The sequence below is a fragment of the Muntiacus reevesi genome, chromosome 14, assembly GCF_963930625.1.
Source record: "Muntiacus reevesi chromosome 14, mMunRee1.1, whole genome shotgun sequence".
NCBI lineage: Eukaryota > Metazoa > Chordata > Mammalia > Artiodactyla > Cervidae > Muntiacus > Muntiacus reevesi.
In genome coordinates this window covers 6,288,004-6,309,626 of record NC_089262.1, presented here as the reverse complement: position 1 = coordinate 6,309,626, position 21,623 = coordinate 6,288,004, and the positions used below count along the sequence as shown (strand labels likewise).

The following is a 21,623-nucleotide window of genomic DNA, read 5'->3' as shown; positions in this document are numbered from 1 at the left end:
AGGGCTGATGATAAGAAGGATGCATCCCACCTAGTCTGGGAGTCCAGGCTCTCTGACACCTCCTTCCCTCTCTCATTCTAAAATCAAACAAAACAAAAAACAGCCTAAAATTGAGTGTCTTCCTGCAAGTGGGTCCAAATCACAGGGCATTTTCTTTTTTAGGTTAGATAGCAAAGGAGCTCATTAATGGTTGCTTTTTATAGGATAAAAGAAAGCTTGGTAGAATTTGAGTAGCCCTAGGACAACTTTCTTTGGTTGTTGCGGTTGTTATTAGGCGACTCAGATCAGACCTCCTTACTATACTTCCCAGCTCTGCTACCAGTGGTGTCGGCCATAGAGAAACAAACATGTGGTCAGTAGTTTCTGGAGATGGCCCTGGGGGGCTGGGGGGGGGGGAGGGAGGGGAATTAGGAAGGGGGAGAGACACTGAGATATTAAATTTGAAAGTAATTTAAATCTTTTCAGTATTAACTTGGATATATTTTGGGTTTGAAGACAAAGGTGGCGTACTGTTTTCATTTAAAAGAGGAGGCTTCCAAGAGAGATGTCAGATGTTTGGAATACCTCCGGACCACCTCCCTCAGAGGTGGATGTGCACTGTTTTTCTTTCTCCTGAGTGCAATGAATGCTGCGGTCCTTCTTCTAGGTTTTCACTGAGCTCACCATCAGTTGATACGTAGTTGGGATACTGTCAAAGTGTTACAATATGCCAAATTCTAGCCACTGGATTTTCCACGAGACAAAGGAAAAACAGAGAATGCAGACCATATTGAAGGTGCTTGACTCGGCTCCACTGCTATGGAGCATTTCCATTGTCCTCTTGGGTATGGAGCTGTTGCTAAGGTCACCGAGTTAAATGACATGACAATCCAGAGCTTCTCTCTGGAAGAAGAAATGGCAACCCACTCCAGTATTCTTGCCTGGAAAATCCCATGGACAGAGGAGCCTGGTGGGCTACAGTCTATGTAGTTGCAGAGAGCTGGACACGACTGAGTGACTAAGCATGCATCAGAACTTCTGAATGATGCTGGGTGCTAGATATAACAGTGCTCAGTTATACACATTATTTATATGCTTCCCCTAAGTATTTATTTTATTAGACTCAGGGTCCACACAGAACTGGTTAACGGGCTGGACTCCAGGTGAATCCTCTGTTCGGACTCTTGATTCCCCCACCTTTCTTTAGAAGAGAAGGCATATTTCTAGTATTCAGGTGAGTTAACATAATGACTGGGTCCACATGAAATATTAACCTTCATCCCCTGATATTTTTCAGCTCTACGAGAATAAAAACACACGGAAAAAATCTGACAATGTCTTGCAGAGCCTGTAACAAGCCTTTGTCAGCAGAAGGAAAAGTGTCTTCAGAAGAAAACAGCTCCCAGCAATATCAGTGGTCATTAACATCACCATCACCATGGAGAGCCTCTGCAATGGTGCTGGCTGAGGGGTCTGGAGGACGGTGTCATGGACTGGAATCAGAATCATTGATTGATTGATTTAGCAATGTATCTTGTATCCCAGATGACATGGAGGACTGTTGTAAATGCCAAAGTATCCCGACATGGATTTTTCCAGACCTCCTAAATATCAGACACTTCTGAGCTTCCTTCACCACGACGTCACTGATCATAGTCATGTGATGGCAAGTGAGGTACTGGGACCCTGCTGGCCTTCAACTGAATGGAGTTTTAATGGCACACTCTTTCAAGCTGACTTTTTTTTTTTTTTGTCCTGTAAAGTTGGTTTTCTGCACTCATGAATTGGTGTGAATATCTTTGGTATCATTTTCTGAATTATTCATGGGTCTGATGGCTTTCTAGTGCTCACTTCTCCTGTTTTCTTGGCTGACCCAGATGGCAAAAATACCCCTTGGCTTGTCCATAATCAATGTTAAATTTGGCTCAAAAAAGGTCCCTGAAACATGGCGAACTCGAATAGAGGACAACAGCCCAGTCCGAACTGTGTATTCACAAGATGGCCCAGTATTCCCCTATCACCAGAGATGCTAAAGCCGAGCAGGACCTTGTGGGTTCCCCGTTCCTTGTTTGTAGGGGACAGACTCCAGCCTCCATGACCTTCCCTGAGTTCCAAAGGGCAGATTCGAACAGTTGTTAATTAGAGAAGGGAGGGGAAGCAGAGACAAGGTGGGGGGGGGGGAGACCACCTGAGTCCAGAGCAAAGCAGCGCAGGCCCCGCCTGCACCTTGACCCTGATGAGCAGCCCTGCCCCTGAACCACTGTTACAGAACTCCTCCTCATCCCTACCGGGCTGGGATGCGCAGTCTTGAAGCATAAGCTCATTGTGTCCCCCTCTGCCTGGCTAAGCAACAAAGCCATTTTCTGCTTCACCCAAAACTCTGAGATTCGACTCAGCAATGGTGCACAGAGGCTGAGTTTTCAGCATCCAGAGTGATCAGAATCGGGCCAGTAAAGGGGTGGGACCAGGCACGTGACTCCAATGCCCAGACCGGCTGGACCAGGACAGGAGGGGCCGCTGGGCCCCGGTTTAAGCCAGCTCCCTCCCTGAAGGGCGTGGGATGAAAGGACGCTCATCCTCGAAGAACCAATCAGACGAGCTTTTTTTAAGTTCTTAATTTCATATTTGATAGAGGTTTCACCATTAACAAACCAGATAAAGGATGAGGAGACCTTCATCAGTTCTTTGATGGGGGAAGGTCTTGAATCTGAGAAAAGGGAAAGAAAACACTGATCTTGGCGGGTTTTGGCTCTGGCATGAGACATGTGGTTAAATCAAACACACAGAGCAGATGGAGAAATCAGGGGATTCCAAGCTGTCACTCCCAAACCTACAAGTCGCTCAGCTGTGTGCGACTCTTTGCGACCCCATAGACTAGCTTGCCAGGCTCCTCTGTCCATGGAGTTCTCCAGCCAAGAGTAACTGGAGTGGGTAGCCATTTCCTTCTCCAGGGGATATCCCCAACCCAGGGATGGAACCCAGGTCTCTCATATTGCAGGTGGATTCTTTAGCATCTGAGTCTGGTTTCTCATTTGGGGTTCGTTTTAAACTGCCATTAGAGAACATCTGTTAATTTTGAGGTATGATGTTATTATGTCAGTAATATTCATCTTCTGGGGCTTCCCTGGTGGCTCAGTGGTGAAGAATTTTCCTGCCAATGCAGGAGATAGGAATTCGATCCCTGGGTCCAGGATCCCCTAGAAAAAGAAATGGCAACCCACTCCAGTATTCTTGCCTGGAGAATCCCATGGACAGAGGAGCCTGGCAGGCTATAGTCCATGGGGTCACAAACAGTCAGACATGACTGAGTGACTAAACAACGGCAATTCATCTTTCGGCAGAGGAATGCTTCAGGGGAGTCCTACGGCAGCTCAAGCAGGAATCTGGAGATGCCTGAAACTTAGTCTGTTGGGGCCGCTGGGAGGAGGACAAGAGGGAGTCCATCGTGAAGACAGTCAGCCATCTTAAGGCAGGATGTGAACTGAGCCTGAATTCTGTTAACCATCGTTAAAGAAAAACCAGGTTCCCCTCCTCACAGATGGCAAACAAAGATTGGAAGTAAAGGTCAGGTTGTCCCAGTTAGATTAACAACTGAGCGACTTTCACTTCCAACTAGTCATGTAGCGGAGGGTATAAAACCAAGTCCTCCAAAATCATCGGGGTCCTTGTTGGGAACCGATTCCCCCTGGACCCGCTAGCATAATAAACTGTACTCCACTGTCTTGAGTGTCTTCCGAGGAGCGTTTTGCGACTCTGGATTCTACAACAAGTCAAGATGAGAGACGTGGGCTTCCCTGGCGGCTAGTGGTAAAGAATCCACCTGCCGGTGCAGGAGACACGAGTTTGATCCCTGACCTGGAACATCCACATGCTTGGAGCAACGGAGCTCCTGAGCCACGACTACTGAGCCGCACACCTTAGAGCCAGTACTCTGCAACCAGAGAATCCCCGCGATGAGGAGGCTGTGCACTGCGATTAGAGAGCAGACCCCCTCGCTGCACCTAGAGAAGAGCCTGTGCAGCACGAAGACCCAGCACAGTCTAAATAAATAAATAAAATTTAAAAAAAAGATCAGGAAGGCAGGTGCACCCTCCTAGGGGCTTCCGTGGTGGCTCAGATGGTAAAGAATCTGCCTGCAATGCAGGAGTCTTGAGGTGTGAAGGAAAGGCAGGTGCCTGAAGCTTGTCAGGTCAGCCCTGCCAGTTGTCGGGTGATTATAAAGACAGAAGCAAGAGAGCACCCGCTGAAGACCTTGAATGAAACTAAGGGCTCTGAGAGCAAACCTCTTCTTCAGCCAAATGACTACTTTCCTGCTGCCGGGGTTCTCATCAGAGGCTGTGTGTCTCCCTCAGGTCCCCAAAGCAAACCCCCCCCCATCAGAAACTTGCTAATCTAATTTCTTCTTTTGCTTCGACTTTAAATTTAATAAAGGGAAATTCAGTCGCGTCCTCAGCCATGCGTCAGAATCAGTGATGCTACATTTATTTAGGGATTCGATACAGGTTCTCCATGCGGTAGAGAAATAGTAAATCATGTTTGGTTGGTAATTTTGAGAATGTATCAGAAAATTAATTTCTGATTTCATTCTCATCTTGGCTAAGGAATCACAAAATTTCCTTAATGCGATTATGTATTTTTACAACTCTAGCACCCGGCACTTGACTACAGATTACTAGGGTTTCATGGCGTGGAGGGTGACAAAAATTAAATTAGGTGAAGAGAGTGCGGAGTAGCCGTGTTTCTGAAAGCAATCGTCTTGAGAGGAAGCCTTTTGCAGTGAGGGGCCCGTGTTGTTGACATCAGGCCTCCCCTGGCAAAGCAGCCGTGCGCTGTCAACACAAACCATCTTTTGGGAGCAAGAAAACGATGTAAATATTTAAGGCACTTATTTTATGTTAAAAGAAATATAGAAATATTATAGGAAATTATGCAAAGTGCTCATAGGAAAAACCTGAAGTCTGAAATAAACTTAACAGTTGATTCAAAATGTGTTTTTGCTGTCAAGATGTGAGTTGGAGAATATCATGATTAAAACTCTTTTTTTTTTCAAGCAATGAATAAATATTTATGATAAGCTTGCAGAAGCAATTTGATAACAGGAGACATTTTATAAATCCAAAGGGGTGGACTTGGGAAGATCTGTCTTGACGCATCCAGTCCTGAGGCTAGCAGAGTGAACACAGCCATATCCTTGGCGGCCTTCCCTGCTGTCTCAATGGTAAAGAATTCGCCTCCAATGCAGGAAATGTGGGTTTGATCCCTGGGTCAGGAAGACCCCCTGGAGAAGGCAATGGCAACCCACCCAGTATTCTGGCCTGGGAAATCCCATGGACAGAGGAGCCCCGTGGGCTATATTCCATGGGGTCACACAGAGTTAGACAATGATTTAGCGACTAAACAGCAATAACAACAATCCTTTCTTGGAACTTGCCACAGTCGATAGTATTCCCTCCACACCGGGATGTTTTAGGAAATCCTCAATAAGAAATTTTGCATTATACCTTACAAATAGAATCATTTATTTTCCCAGTACTTTTGTGTATATGGATTCAGTTGTTTTGACCTGGGGGCTGTACTCTCTTGCAGGACACATTCTTCAAAGTCTGGAGGCCTTTTCAGTTCTTGTGACTTGGGGTGGGGGATTGTGCCTGGCATCTAGCGGGTAGAGACCAGTTGTTCTTGTTTAGTTGCTAAGTCATCCTTGCAACCCCATGGACTGTGGACCGCCAGGTTCCTCTGTCCATGGACTTTCCTAGGCAAGAATACTGGGGTGGGCTGCCATTTCCTTCTCCAGTAGAAGCCAAGGGTACTACTACTAAATAACCTTCAATGCACAGGACAACCCCCCCACCCTCCAAAAAAAAAAAAACTCTCCCTCCAAAAATTATTTCAGTCCAAAATATCAATAATCCTGATGGGGAAAAAAAAGATTATTCTTATTAATATAGTACAGGTTATAACACGAATGGTCTCTCTAAACCATTTCATATCTACCGATCATCTACAGTCATGCCCAGATCATACCTATGTAATCTATGATGCAAACACATAGCATCCTCCAGAATCACCACTTCAAAGAAACTCTCACACAGATTCCCAGTAACAATGCCACTCATTTACTACACACACTCTCCTGTTACCGACATCCCATGAAAGAACTAAAGTAAAGAGAAGGGAGAGGAAGCAGGTTACCTCTCGAACAGGACCTGGCTGTAGTCGTCCAGGAGGTGAGCGTGAGTGTGGAGGAAGATGGTGTTGTAGCCCACCAAGGCTGCCATCATGAGCAGCATCTTCAGCTCATAGTTCACACGCAGGAAGACGGAACAGGAGATCAGCCCCAGGATGCAGCTGTATATAAAGTACTGGAACAGGGAAATACATCGGGTAAACACTGAGGATCTATTCTGAGGAATGCCGGAACGAGAATTAAAATTGGGGACCACCACCAAGCTCCCCGGGTCAATTCCCAAACTGACTGTGAAAGCTGATGCCTTTGTGTGCTCTTTGATCCAGTGGTAAATGACTAAACACACTGGATTTCAAAAGAATTCCTCACGGCATGGCTTGCTCACCCAGCGTAGCGTGTTTAATAAAAATAATCGTGAGTGTGGCCAAATACTTTTCAAAAAGAATTTTTAGAAATCTATGTTGAAGCCATGTCGTTATAAGCAGATGTCGTTTGCTTCTTGAATGTGAAACAATATGACTCCCCACACATTTATAGATTAAAACAAAGTGACGGTCCACAGGCTCTTTCGTGGGCTTTCAATGATTTAATTCATTAAGGGGATACAGATCGTTACAGGTAGTTCTGTTAAAGGTGTAACAAAGCCCAGGTATTTTATTAAAAGGGCAGTCGTGTGTCAGAGGGATTATCTAGAATAAAAAGGACTTGAGAAACTAAAAGTTCTGAACTACGTATACAATAGATAAGGAACAAGTACCCGCTGTGTAGCACAGGGTACTCTGCACAATATTCTGTGATAACCTGCGTGAGAAAACAGCCTAAAACAGCATGAACACGTGCATGTGTACAACCATTCCCAGTGCAGCACAGCTGAAACGAACACAGCATCGCAAATCAGCTCCACTCCGAAACAAAACGTTAAACGTTCTAAGGAGTTCACAGGCTCCACCAGACTGCTCAGGAATCTTTATGTGACATGAAGAATGACAACAAAGATGACTGAGAATAAATTAAAGCACCATGTAAAGTAAAACAGAGCTTCTCAGATGGCTCAGTGGGTAAAGAACCTGCCTGCAATTCAGGAGATGTGGGTTCGATCCTCGAGTGGGAAAGATTTCCTGGAGAAGGGGATGGCAACCCACTCCAGTATTCTTGCCTGGAGAAACCCATGGACAGAAGAGCCTGGTGGGCTACAGTCCACGGGGGTCACAAAGAGTCTGACATGACTGAAGCAATTGAACCCACAGACAGAGTAAAACAAAGAAACAAGCTTTAACATATGTTGACAATCCACTGGCCGTAGGTATGAGGGTTTACTTCTGAGCTCTCACTCCTATTCCATTGGTCGGTATGTTTTTCCTTAAGCTAGTTTCACATTGTCTTGCATACTATAGTTTGATAGTAAAATCTGAAATTGAAAAACAAAAAACTAAAAGCTTTGAGCCTTGTCCAGGGGATCTTTCCTGGGGTTCAGATGGAAAAGAATCCACCTGCAATGTGGGAGACCTGGTTTCAATCCCTGGGTTGGGAAGATTCCCTGGAGGAGGGCATGGCGACCCACTCCAATATTCTAGTCTGCAGGATTCCCCTGGACAGAGGAATGGGCTACAGTCCGTGCGGGTCACAGAGAGTTGGACACAACTGAGCAGTTAAACACACACAAAAGCTTTGATCCCGGTGAATCGTGAGTACCCTGGAAGTGGACAGGCACTCGAAGAAACTGAAGACCCCCGTGTGAGGAAGAGGCTGGGCGTGGTCCATCTTTTGTGGTTCATGGAAAGTAGCAGGCAGGCCCGCCCTGTTTGAGCACTTTTCCATTAACCACAATGGATATCATCAAGAGAGCAGAGCCCTGAATTCAATCGTGTTCCAGCCACTCACCAGCTGAGTCACTTCAGGCCAGTGCCCTGACTTGCCTGTGTCACTGTCCTCATCTGAAAGATGAGGGCAATAATGTCTGCTCTAGGTCACTGAGGGGAGCACGCAAAGCCTGGAGCCCACCGCCCTGCAGGCCAGGGGGTGCCCGCCAAGTGGAAACGGTTTCTGTTCTCACAAAGCTTTGTTTGCTGGATCAAGGGGCTCTAAGAAGGGTGAGCTACCATCTCAGCATCACTGCAGCAGCAGCAGCTCTCAGTAGAGTCGAATCATTTCAATAAAGCAGATCCGACTGATGTTTGATAAATCCTGCCTGTAAGAAACCGCAGGGTGTAAGCTGCTTCATTTTAGTTTCATTATAAGGGGTACACCATGTATAAACTGCTAATTTTTGTCATTCTAGCTCTTTTATTTCCCCAGTTAAGGTCATTTACAGACAGCCCTGGGTGAGAGTTGGTCTGTAAAGAAGGCTGAGCACAAAAGAATTGATGCTTTTGAACTGTGGTGTTGGAGAAGATTCTTGAGAGTCCCTTGGACAGCAAGGAGATCCAACCAGGCCATCCTAAAGGAAATCAACCCTGAATATTCATTGGAAGGAGTGATGCTGAAGCTGAAGCTCCAATACTTTGGTCACTTGATGCAAGGATGACTTACTGGAAAGGACCCTGGTGCTGAGAAGGACTGAGGGCAGAAGGAGAAGGGGGCAGCAGAGGATGAGATGGTTTGATAGCGTCACTAACTCAGTGGGCATGAGCTTGAGCAAACTCCAGGAGATGGTGAAGGACAGAGGAGCCCAGCATGTTGCAGTCCACGGGGTCGTAGGGAGTTGGACATAACTTAGCGACTGAACAACAACAACAACAACTGGGAAAGGCTACTGATACGAGCGCCTCAGTCCTGTTCTTGGGGAAGAAAGGAAAGTGGGAAAGACAGGCTGCAGCTTTCCCTCCAGTGTTCTTCCTTCCCGGTGAAAGGCACCCACGCAGTATCAATGCGGATCCCCACCCGTGAGGACTGAGAGCTGGCATCTCAGCTTCAGGAGGAAGACCAGCGATTAACTGGGGACCCACAACAATCAGGTCAGTCCTTGGGAAGGAAAGCACCCCTCGGCCGGGGGCCACGACAGGCGGCAGCAGGCTTGGAAAGGCTGAAGGTCTGTAAGCAGTTTCTTTGGACACAATGACCTCATGTTAGTTCTCCACTGTTCTGACCACTGACCCCCTGAATGACAGAGCAGAGGAAGAGGAAAGGAGCCTAGGAAACACGTCCTGATGGGCCAGTCGAGCTGGTGGAGAGGAATCGTGGAATCTGGAGTCTGGGAGAGAGAAGGGCTTCCCTGGTAGCTCAGCTGGTAGAGAATCCACCTGCTCCGTTTGAGTCCTGGGTTGGGAAGATCTGATGGGGAAGGAATAGGCTACCTACTTCAGTAGTCTTGGGCTTCCCTGATAGTCCAGCTGGTAAAGAATTCGCCTGCAATGTGGAAGACCTGGGTTCAATCCCTGGGTTGGGAAAATCCCCTGAAGAAGGGAAAGGCTACCCACTCCAGTATTCTGGCCTAGAGAATTCCATGGAATATATAGTCCAAGGGTTTGCAAAGAGTCAGACACGACTGAGTGACTTTCACTTTGGGTGCTTTTCACTTTTGGGACAGAGGACAGGCACCACCGACTCAGTCTCTCTAAAGCAAAGGGTGAGGGGGCCTGGGCTTTGAGACCAGTCTCATTTGTGGGCACTTTGCCATTATTACCTTGTTGTTCAGTCGCTAAGTCATGTCCGACTCTTTGCAACCCCATGGACTGCAGCATACTGGGCTTCCCTGTTCTTCACTATCTCCCAGAGCTTGCTCAAACTCATGTCCATTGAATCAGTGATGCCATCCAACCATCTCATCCTCTGCCATCCCCTTCTCCTTCTGCCCTCAATCTTTCTCAGCATCATGATATTTCCAAGGTCTTTCCCCTTTTCCACCAGGGTCTTTTATTACCTTAATGACTTAAATTACTTAATTATGTACACACTTAATGAGCAAGTTTTGTCCTTAGAGGGCAGGTGTGAGGCTCAGCGACTCATGGGCATGAGTACTGGGACCGCCTCTGAAAGCAGCTCAGGGAGCCCTCCAACTTCCTGAGGGTCCTCAGGGGCCTGCTTGCCTGTGGGCATGAGCCCAGCAACCTAACCGGGCAGGTGTCTTTCTGGTGAATCAAATAAAGCATGGGCTTGTACTTTGTATGTCGTCTTTTTTTTAGTTCATTTTGGGCTCATCCGCTATTAGATTTTTCAGACATATCTGTCCTTACCAAGAGCTTGAGAATCAGTGGTTTATAACCTTCTCTTTAGTCAGCAGCCACAGTTGTCTTACAAAACTGCTCCATAAAAGCCATGAAATCACCTGGCACCTGGCAAGGTTCCCACTCAGGGTCTCACCCTTCCACTCACAAAGGAGCTCAATGGTACAAATAATTAAAGGCATGCCTGTCCCCTGAATATGTGACTCAAGGTAAGGAGGATGACAAGGCCGACCTTGACGAATTCCTGTGAAGAATGAAGAGTATAATGACGGTAAACAGTACAGAGCAGCATCTGGTCCTTGTGAAACCATATAAGTTGTGCTTTTATTGTTATAAAATGGGGCTGTTTGTAAGATTTGATTTAAGAAAGGATTTTTCTGCTAAAATTATGCTGAAAACAATTACTAGAACTTAGGTTTTTGATAGTTCAGCCTAAGTGAACGAGAAGCGGAATTTGTTGTTGTTCAGTCGGTCAGACAAGTCCGACTCTTTGTGACCCCATGGACTACAGCACGCCAGGCTCCCCTGTCCTTCACCACCTTCTGCAGTTCATTCAAACACATGTCTGTTGAGTCGATGATGCTACCCAGCCATCTCATCCTCTGTGGCCCCTTCTCCTCCCGCCTTCAATCTTTCCCATCATCGGGGTCTTTTCCAATGAGTCAGCTCCTTGTATCAGGTGGCCAAAGTACTGGACTTTCAGCTTCAACATCAGTCCTTCCAGTGAATATTCAGAGTTGATTTCCTTTTGGACTGACTGGTTTGATCTCTTTTCTGTCCAAGGGACTCAAGAGTCTTCTCCAGCACCACAGTTCAAAAGCACTGGTTCTTTGGTGCTCAGCCTTCTTTATGGTCCAGCTCTTACATCCATATGTGACTACTGAAAAAAACACAGCTTTGACTATACCCTCCTTTGTCAGCCTAGTGATGTCTCCACTTTTTAACACACTGTCTAGTGTTGTCATAGCTTTTCTTCCAAGGAGCAAGTGCTTTATGAACAAAGGCATGTGGATGGCTCTGAGGCAAATCCTCCTTCCAGGGGTTGATGGACCAGGTGTGCTAACGACATTCATCCAAAGAGAAGGAGCCAGACCACACAGACAGTTTAAATCTTTCTTTAAAGAAGGGGGCTCCAAACTGCCCAAGGTGAGGTCACAGCTAGTAAACCCTCATTGTGAATCTCATCCCTCATGTAACTGAAATAGAAAAGATGCCGCCCAATCCTTACTGGGTTCACAGTACTGCTGAAAATGAAGGCCAGGACCCCAAGGAAAAGGGATGAAGCTTATGTTGCCCTCTCTTCCTGAGCCTGTGGGGACCCTGTTATGGACTTTGGACAGCTGGCCTCTGAAACAGTCATGGCTTAAAGAGCACCAGATGTCCCTACTCTCTGTACACAGACCTTTAAGCATCCCCCAAAATTGAAATGATGAGATGGGGAAAAGGATCAATGCCTAAATATCAAGGGGATAAATCAACAAAAGGAAAATGAAAAAAGGATACTTTATTGCTGTAGTTGCTGGAGTTTAAGAAACTGGTAGGAAAAATTTAAAAATATACATCTTAAATGACCAATTTCCATGAATCTGGAATAGTTCATCTAGCACTCTTGAAGCTATGGGAAACAAAATAAATGTATGTTACTTTTAGATGATTATTCAGAAAACCAAAAGAAGAGTATCAAAATCATTTTTTTTTTGCACACAAAGTTCATAGAAGAAAGAAGCCATTAAGCAGTAAATAACTAATTTAGTTCTTTTCACTTAAAAAGACTGATGTGCTAGTAAGTTTTGAAATTTCAACCTAGGCCCTTCTGGACCTTGGTTAAAATGGGTCGTTAGTAAGGATAATTTGAAGATATAATCACTGGATGGCATTTGCAGCCAAAGAAGAAGAAATATGACCCAGTCATATTTCGGACTCAGTCATCACAGAGTCAGGAAGCTAATTCACGGAGCAACTAATGAAATCTATAAGCAACACACCCAGAAATTCAGTGACTACCACTGAAAGCTACATGCTGGGGTGCATGCTATAAAATGTCACGTCAAGATAAACTGGTGCAGTTGCTAAAGAGAACAACATGGAGGCTCCTCACAAAGCTAAAAATACCACATGGTCCAGCGATCCCACTGCTGGGCATATATCCAGACAAAAGGATAATTCAAAAGGATACATGCACTATTTATAGTAGCCAAGACATGGAAACAACCTAAATGTCCATCCATAGGTGAACGGATAAAGAAGATGTGGAATACTCCTCAGTCATGAAAAGGATGAAATAATGCCATTTGCAGCTACAGGGACGGACCTAGAGATGATCATACCAAGTGAAGTAAGTCAGACAGAGAAAAACAAATACCATATGCTGTCACTTATATGTGGAATCTAAAATACAACCCAAATGAACTTACCTACAAAACAGAAACAGACTCAGAGACATAGAATCCTGACTTATGGTTGCCAAGGTGCGTAAGGGTTACATTGGGAGTTTGGGGTCAGCAGATACAAACCAGTATGCACAGAATGGATAAACAACAAAGTCCTACTGTATAGCATGGGGGATTATATGCCACATCCTATAATGAACCATAATGGAAAGGAACATATATGTAATAAACCATGATGGAAAAGAATATATGTATGTAAAACTGAATCACTTTGCTGAACACCAGAAACTAACACAACATTGTAAATCAAATATAAGTCAGTAAAAAGATGAACATGTAGCACTAAGAGAATAAAGGCACAAAGTCATCTGTGAGAGCTTCAAAATGCCATGGAAACTTTGTCCATGTGGTCTAATTAGTTTCTACTGGCTGGGAGTTTTCTATCAAAGGCTGGCAACGTTTACTCCTGTCCTGAGTCAGGACAGACTCAGGTATGGAGTCTAAACAAGGAGAATAAAGTCTACAGTGGAAGAGGAAGTGGAAGGCACGCCATTCACACAGGAAAACAATAAAAACAATAACAACCAGGGAGATGTGCTTACCGGCAGGAAAAACAAATTTTGCGCACGCAGAATCGCTGCCTGGTTACTTGCGGCAGACAGACTCATGTTGGAGGCGTTGGCAGTCGGAAGAATTGTTTCCTCTGAGTCACTCAGGAAAAACTGCAAAGAAAATGTCGCTTCCATGAATCAGTGCAAAGGAGAGTAAAGGGTTAGCAGGCGCGGGCGCGGCTTACTAAGGCTGTGCTTCTTTGGCTCACTGAGCAGCGTTGTGGGCACTGTTCAGCCTCTTTACTCCCAGTGCTAATCCCTCATCTTCTCTTCGAGGCTTTGGAAATCTCTATCGAGTAAGTAAGGGACTCTTGCTGTGCTCCTAACTGCACAGTGAATTCCAGAGCTCCCAGACTGATGATGTTAGGGAAACAGAAGCACCTCTGTTAAATGGGAATTTTAAAATGAACCAAGAACAGGGAAGAGAGCTTGGTTAGAATGACGTTGGAGGTTGTCATCACCACCCTCAGAGTCAACTCTCCATCACGAGACGGGAGTCTTCACCCTGTGTTTTTGCCAGGGTGAATCATCATCTTCACCAAATGCATCAGTTGAGTCCTCTGAATTTTGTATCTTAAGAAAATAAATTAATTTTATGGGAAAAATGCAATAACTGACACCAACATCTGCCTCTACCATTTGTGAGTGCTTGGCAGCTCAGGATCACCAGGGGGAAAAATGGGAGAGAAAGGATGCTCTCAGGACTCTGGAAAGGGGGTCCTAATTAAAAAAGGAAGCAATCCTGAGAAAATAAATATGATTAGCTCTTATAGGGGCTTCCCCATTGGCTCAGCAGTAAAGAATCTGCCTACAAAGCTGGAGATGCAGGTTTGATCCCAGGGTCAGGAAGATCCCCAGGAGAAGGAAATGGCAACCTATTGCAGCATTCTTGCCTGGGAAATCCCATGAACAGAGGAGCCTGGAAGGATACAGTTCATGGGGTCACAAAGAGTCGGACACGACTTGTGACTAACAACAATAGTGGGTACCAATACCGGCACTCAGAGGGAAAGGGTCAGTGCGTTGGCAAGGCAGGAAAAATTCAGTCTCTTTCTCCGTTTCTCTCTCTCACCCGCTTTCCTCTCTCTCTTTCCTGGAGAAGCTGCGACACAGATTGCTTAGGATCAGTCACTTTCTGTCCTGTGACTGCGGGTCAGACAACTGCTCAGTGAAGATAAAGCAGAGACTCGCGGGCCAGATTCCCTGATGAAAGCTACCCATCTCCTCCTGGAACTAGACTAGGCTTTCTGCCCAGGGTTCACCGTCCGCACTCAGGGTCTAGAGAGTAACCGCCCTGAAGTTTCTGCCGCTGCTTTTCTTTGTTTCCCCTTGCCTGTCCCTTTGATGGCGGGCTTCTTGTCAAAGACCTCCAGCAATTTACTTACATAAATAAGAAGGCATTTGTTTAATATATCCTTGAGGACATTTCCTCTCAGATTCCAAGGATGGTTCTAGATACAGTGCTTCTGCCCGTTATATATTTTGATAAAATGCTGCAAAATACAGACTTAAAAGTCAAATAAATGTAGATTTCTTAATTTACAAATTGTTTGGTAGGTAAGTTGTGTCCGACTCTTTGGGGCCCCACGGACTGCAGTATGCCAGGAGATACTATTTACTGTTAATACTAAATAATTAATCAAAAATGTCACAAACCCTGGATGAAATATAAATGTGCTGATTATTCGGAAAAAATATAACAGGAAAAAAATGGAGTAATTGTTGGCCAAATACAAGACCTCAAAATGTAAAAATTTAGATTTGACAGACCCAACATACATTTGATTTAAATACTACAGGAAACGACAAATAGAAGGAGACCATTTAGAATGACAGGTTCCTAGTCTCAGGAATCTGAGATCTTAAAATAATTAAAGAAAAACCCTTCTTAATTATATCAGCTTATAAAGAAGAAAATAAATGAGTATAATATATCCGGTGAAAGCTTTGTCTTGCAAGGAGACTCTGCAATAGTAGGATGGTTGAGCTTGAAAAACAGCGGAGAACTTTAATCACCACATTCAGGAATGCTTCATTAACCCCCTTCAGCTACTTTTCTCTAGTGTTTAATTAGCTACCCCTAAAATCAAGACCTCTTCGTTCTGTCTCTGTGGCTTCACACTGCAGTTTGGAATCAATTTTCCTCTTCTGTCTCCTTAGCCACTTTTAAAATAACAAACTCCTAATTACAGTCAGGCCAAGCTTGAGGGTTATCAATCCACATCCCTCTTCCTGCTGGGTTAAGGTGCCACAGTTTTCTGCACATAATGCATTTTTAATTTCATAATTATTTGGGGAAACTCCTCTCTGGACTTATTTTAGTATTTCTACAACCTTTGTCCTAGTTGGGAAAATGGTATTCTTATCCTGGACAAGATATCCCAATTAAGTGCATATTTTTAGCCCTCCTTCCAAATGTTACATTTCCCAGACAATGTAAAGCATCTCAGAATTGTCTTTGAAATAATATGAAATTGCGAACATACAATTTAAAACTGTATTTGTGCCTGATAACATCATTGCTTGTCATTTGGTTGGAGTCAGAAGTAACTAACCAATTAGAACTAGATTATCAATTAACCACTAGTTTACCATGGCCAACTCTGTGTCTAGGTGGTTCACAAAGCTAGGCTATTTATAATTATTCTCTGGGCCGTTTCTCGGAAAAGGTGCAAAATTATGTGAGGCATCACGTGACAAAAGCGTCAAAATGTCAGAAAAAAATGGCAGAGGATTTGAGCTTCTCAGACATGGCTCTGAATGGCCAGCTGGGAACTAAAATGGAACAACACACAGGTCTTTTGCAATTTGATACCCCAAATCCCATATGTGGGAAAAAAAATCAGGATAACTGATTGGTTTTCTCTACCTTTTATTGGAGTGTGGTATTTAAAATGTCCTGGAAATATCTCACAATTCATTTTAGATAAAGCTAACCTGGATATTTTGTCATTTCTGTCAGTATGTGAATGCATGCTAGGTCACTTCTGTCATGTTCAACTCTTAGCCACGCTCTGGACTGTGTCAGGCTCCTCTCTACATGGGACTCTCCAGGCAAGAATACTGGAGGGGGTAGACATGCCCCCTCCAGGGGATCTTCCCCACCCAAGGATCGAACCTGTGACTCTTATGTCTCCTGCATTGGCAGGCGAGTTCTTCACCACTAGCGCCACCTGGGAAGCCCATGTTAGTGTGTAATGAGAGGTAAAAGAACACCGTCCCTGTTGATCCTGGCTCTTATAAAGGTTCTGAGACTTCAGCTCGGGAGAAACATTAGTGACCGAAAATCCACATGGAGGCTCAGCATGAAAGGGCCCGTCCACACAGTCAGGAGCAGAGGGAGCTGGCAGGGGGCCTCGGCAGCTCCTCTCCTGCCACTCCTGCAGCTTCTCTCTCTCTCTCTCCCGAGGGTAAGAAGGTGATGGAAGGTGATGACAGAAAAGCAGTAATAAGGGCTGTTTGCCACTGGCTGGAAAAATCCAGGGCAAACCGGGAGTTTTTCCCTGCTGTGAAGGGACTGGGCATCAAAGAGAAAATGAGAACCTTAAACACGTTATCCGAAGTGAAATGAGCCAGACACAAAGAGACTAACAGCATGTCATCTCACGTGTATGAGGCTTTCTAGGATAGGCAAGTTCATCGTAGCAGAAAGCAGAGTAGAGGTTACCAGGGGCTGGGGGTGAGGGGAAGTCACTGTTCACGGGAACAGAGCTTCTGTGGGAGAAGATGACACAGTTCTGGAAATGGAGAGGGTGAGGGGAGCACAAAACTGCAAATACACTGAATGCCCCTGAGTGTACACTCAACCATGGTTAAAATGATAAACTTTGTTATACATATTTTCCCCAAAGGAAAAACAACAAGCATTGAAAACAGAAAAAGATGGGGGGAAAAGGAAAGCATTTCTTCCTTTACCCTAAAAGAGTACTTCAACATCACAGGAGCCACAGAAGAGGGTTTGAATGTGCTGTGACTTTAAAATGATGACCTGCCCTGAACAGAGAACTTCTTCCCAGTGACTTAGGGCTTCCCAGGTGGCTCAGTGGGAAAGACCCCAACTGCCAACGCAGGATAAACAGGAGACGTGGGTTCAATCCCTGGGTCGGGAAGATCCTCTGGAGGAAGAAATGGCTACCCACTCCAGTATTCTTGCCTGGAGAATCCCATGGACAGAGGAGCCTGGCGGGCTGCAGTCTATGAGGTTGCAAAGAGGTGGACATGACTGAGCGACTGGGCATGCACACAGCCAGTGCCTTAAGGAAAGCCTGCCCCTCCCCTAGACTCTGAACAAAAGAGCTGCTCTTCCCCTGGGAATGTCAGTCCAGAGCCTGGATTTGCCTCACTGGGTTAATCACTGCTAACAAATAGCAAAGCTGCAACTTGGGAGTAGGGCTGTTAGTCTAGAAATTGTACTCTTAAAAGAAGTACCAGGATAAGTTTAAAAGCTCTACTGCATTAAATAGTAGCCTCCCTAGGATGGAGATTTTTCAAGAGGGTCTAGGGAAAAAAAAAGCACAGACTTATCACTGAGAGCATCTGACCACATACAGGTAAAGACTGGTACCCGCCTCCCCAGTGGGAGGAGCCATCTTTCCTGAATGTGAGTGAGGGGCCTGAGCCCACTTCCCTTGCCTGGCACCCTCTGGTGATGCGTGTGACCCCAGGGAGGTCACAGCACCCTGGCGTGTGGCTGGGAACACCGGGCCTTGTGTCTGCCTCATGTAGTCAAAACTCAAGTGGTTGGGGATCTAGCAGCTGGAGAACACTTCTCTGTAAGTCATCAGATGGGATCAAAGACGGCACCTGACGGACCAGTCCTTCCCGTGATGAATAAGAAAACACACTAACAGGGGAAAGTGTTTCTTCTCTCTACCTAATGTTGGATTTTGTACTGTTTTGTGATATTTCCTTGAAACAAAAATAAGAGCCTCTGGATGGGGAAGAACCACTAAATTCATCAGCTACCAAGAAAGATAATGGACAGGAGCAAGGAACTTAAGTCTTTTCCTGCTCCAGAGCCTCTAGTCCTACCGGAGGCAGCCGAGTGCACCGAGCCGCATTTCATTCTTTCTCAAAGCTGATCCATCAGACGTTTAATGTGTCTCCCACAGACTTCTCCACCTCCCTTGGCAGTGCACTTCTTTCTTTTCGAGGAAGGAAAATGACGCTGGTGGACGTGTTTTGGGTACAGAAAATGCATTTCTTCACTCCAAAGGGACTGCAGTTACTGTGAAAAAGTCGCTCAGTCGTATCCGACTCTTTGTGACCTCATGGACTATACAGCCCATGGAATTCTCTAGGCCAGAATACTGGAGTGGTAGCCTTTCCCTGCTCCAGGGGATCTTCCCAGCAGTTACTGTAAAAATGTGTTAATCGGTGGCTTCCTGGTGGCTCAGATGGTAAAGAATCTGCCTGCAATGCAGGAGACCCAAGGATAGATCCCTTGGAGGAGGGCACGGCGACCCACTCCAGTATTCTTGCCTGGAAAATTTCATGGACAGAGGAACTTGGTGGGCTACACAGCCCATGGGGTCCCAAAGAGTCAGAGTTCATCAAACATTTATAGACAGTGACTGAACTGCCTGTCACTCACTAACTATCCTAGGAGAAATACAATCAGCTTTCACATCAGATTTGTTTCCCTTTTCAATTCTGTTTTTTAAAATTAAATTTAAAAAATTAGGTGATGAATCCTGGTTTTATAAGGTCAAACTGGATTTCATAAAAAAATGTTTCCATTCATTCCTTCTCTCATTTAGTTACTGTGGAATGGCCCTTCCTTGTATAGAAGGTGCTTTCCTAGGATGCAAGAAAAAAAAAACACCCCACCATTAGATGTGTGATGTGTTAAATTCTGTGTCAACTTTCAGGATGCATGCACAGGTGAGCGAACACACTTTGAAGGGATGTATGCTGTGTTTGGTCACTCAGTTGTGTCTGATTCTTCCTGATCCTTTGGACTGTAACCCACCAGACTCCTCTGTCCATGGGATTCTCCAGGCGAGAATACTGGAGTGGGTTGCCATTCCCTTCTCCAGGGCATCTTCCGACCCAGGGATTGAACCTGGGTCTTCTGTGCCTCCTGCACTGGCAGGCAGATCCTTTACTCAGTGAGCCATCAGGGAAGCCCTCCGAAGGGTGAAGAGGCTTAATGACAAGGGCTGGGGAGTACAGGACACACACTCGGTGTATGAGAACTCCCCATAGCTCTAGCAAGTGCTATCCTTCAAGCATGTTCTGCTTCTCCCTGCGCCACCCCCCTTCGTGGTGAAGTCCACTCTTTCCGAGCTGTTCCCCTACAGCTTGCTTCACTGAGCTCCTCCTGGAGCTGGCTGGCGCTTTCTCCCAGAGAGCTGGCCCCCAGAGCAGCAGGGCTAACGCACACATGCTTGCTATGAAGTGCAGCACGAGGAACCTGCTTTAGGAAACGCTCATGTTTCTCCAAGGCTCCTGCCACTCCCTCTGTGTCTCTGTCCATCTTCCTCCGTGGTGACATATTCATGCTCATACCATAGCCAATGATATTGCCCGTGCAGGAAGGCTACAGTCCAGCAGATAGTGATCCACTTGCTGAAAGGCTCTTCCAGGAAAGGCTAGTCTTCAGTGCTGCATCTCACACTCTTTGCCAGGAGGCCACCCTCACCCCCAACTCTGCGGACCACGCTGGGGCCACAATTACGCTCTCCTTGGGTCGTCACACAGAGAGTCCTCGGGCTGTTGTCCGGGCATCTCATGAACACATGCCTCAGGCTGATGGTGGCCGACCTCCCCTCCAGCCCTTGGGATCTGAAATCCCGCTTGAGTAGGGTTGTTCTTGAGAGAATTTCCTGTCTAGACCAGGTACCATGTCCCAGCTCTTCCCTGGTCAGTCCTGATGACGCCTTTGTTGGAAATAAGTGATGTCATGGTCCAGCGATGCCTGAGATCTAGAAGAGAGGGTCTCCATCCCTGGGCAAGGTCTCATCACCTTTGGTACTGGAAGACAGCCTTGGATGCTGTGCATGTCCAGGGAGAGGGGAGATGGGCTGGGAGAAGTCTGGGGGGAGGCCGGGATGGTGGAGTTGCCATAGTGAATTCAACACAGCAGGACAACTCCACACAGGAGCCCAAGACCAAGGGCCAGCTGATCCTCGGGAAGTCTTCCGTCTGCACGGACTTGACTGCAGAGCCGTTTCCCCCAAAAGACACCATCAGTTCTTACTGCAGAGGCCCACCTGGGGGTGGCCTCTTTGCAAGCCGAGCTCTGAGGCTGAGTAGGTGTGTACCAAGGAAGCAGGAGTTGCAGGGACACCTCTCAGTGGCCCTTGCCTTGGAAGAAGACCTACCTCAGGACCCGCCCGTCTCAGGGGAGCTAGAGGGAGCTGGGCTGTGTAGTCAGGGGAGGCGGGAGGAGCCAGCACAGCTGTCCTGCAGTTAAGCCCACGGGAGGACAGCCACTCCCCGCCCTGATGGACAGGAAGAGGAAGAAGGGAGGGACGTGGTGCTTGTCTGCCACCTTCTTCCCGGGTGTTCTTAAGGCGGACTTTGAGGCAGAGAGAAGCGCAGGAAGAGGCCATTCTGCCCCGGCCACTGCTACCCCAGACCATCTGCCTTCCAGTGAGCAACACCCTCACCTGAATCTCCAGGAGTGTCCATATAAACCGTGTGACCCACAGTATGACATTGAGGGCAGATCTCAAGCAAACAGTCAAGGTCCCTGGCTACTTCTTCAGCCTTACTTTTTGCTGCTTCTTAGTACACATTTCTCTCTTTGTCCTGATTCTAAATGCCTTCCCTCCTGATCTTTCATCCACCATCCAGTGAAAACTACTTGTATTTTCAGAATTGCATCCTGCTGGCCCGGCTCCCCTGTCCTTGCCCCGCTCCTCACGCTTCCACTGTCGGACTTTTTCATAACCGCTTACCCAGCTGTCAGTCTCCTAAACGTGGCCATAAAATCCTGGGAGACAAACTTGCTTTGGGTTCTGAGGATCTAGTGAAGTACCAGGTGCATATTTATGTGCGCGCGCTCTCTCTCTCTCTATATATATATATATATATATATTTTTTTTGCTGAGTGAATGCCAGGTGGTTGAGGGTGACGACATGAGAATAATAATAAGGATGTGTCTTAATCGGCACTGATTACCGAAGTGTCTGCTTTTAAGGACACAGCACTAAAATCATTGATCTGGTAAGAGCAACCCCTGGTTCAGTATTTACTGAACCGCTGATGTGTTGGTAACGTGCTCCTAAGTGTCTTAGGAGCATCAGTTCATCTACCCCGAAAACTCCACCTTAACAGAGAAGTGTC

General features: G+C 46.1%; 1 protein-coding gene across 1 annotated transcript in view; it reads right to left on the bottom strand.

Moving 5' to 3' along the window:
• The window catches only part of ADCY2 (adenylate cyclase 2), a 438,387-nt gene that overhangs the window by 46,349 nt on the left and 370,415 nt on the right, over positions 1 to 21,623 (bottom strand). The window contains exons 17-18 of the mRNA XM_065905185.1: positions 13,322 to 13,441; positions 6,172 to 6,341 (exon numbers count right to left, since the gene is read on the bottom strand). Of these exons, the coding sequence (XP_065761257.1) occupies positions 6,172 to 6,341; positions 13,322 to 13,441 (290 nt within the window). The remainder of the gene's footprint in view (positions 1 to 6,171; positions 6,342 to 13,321; positions 13,442 to 21,623) is intronic.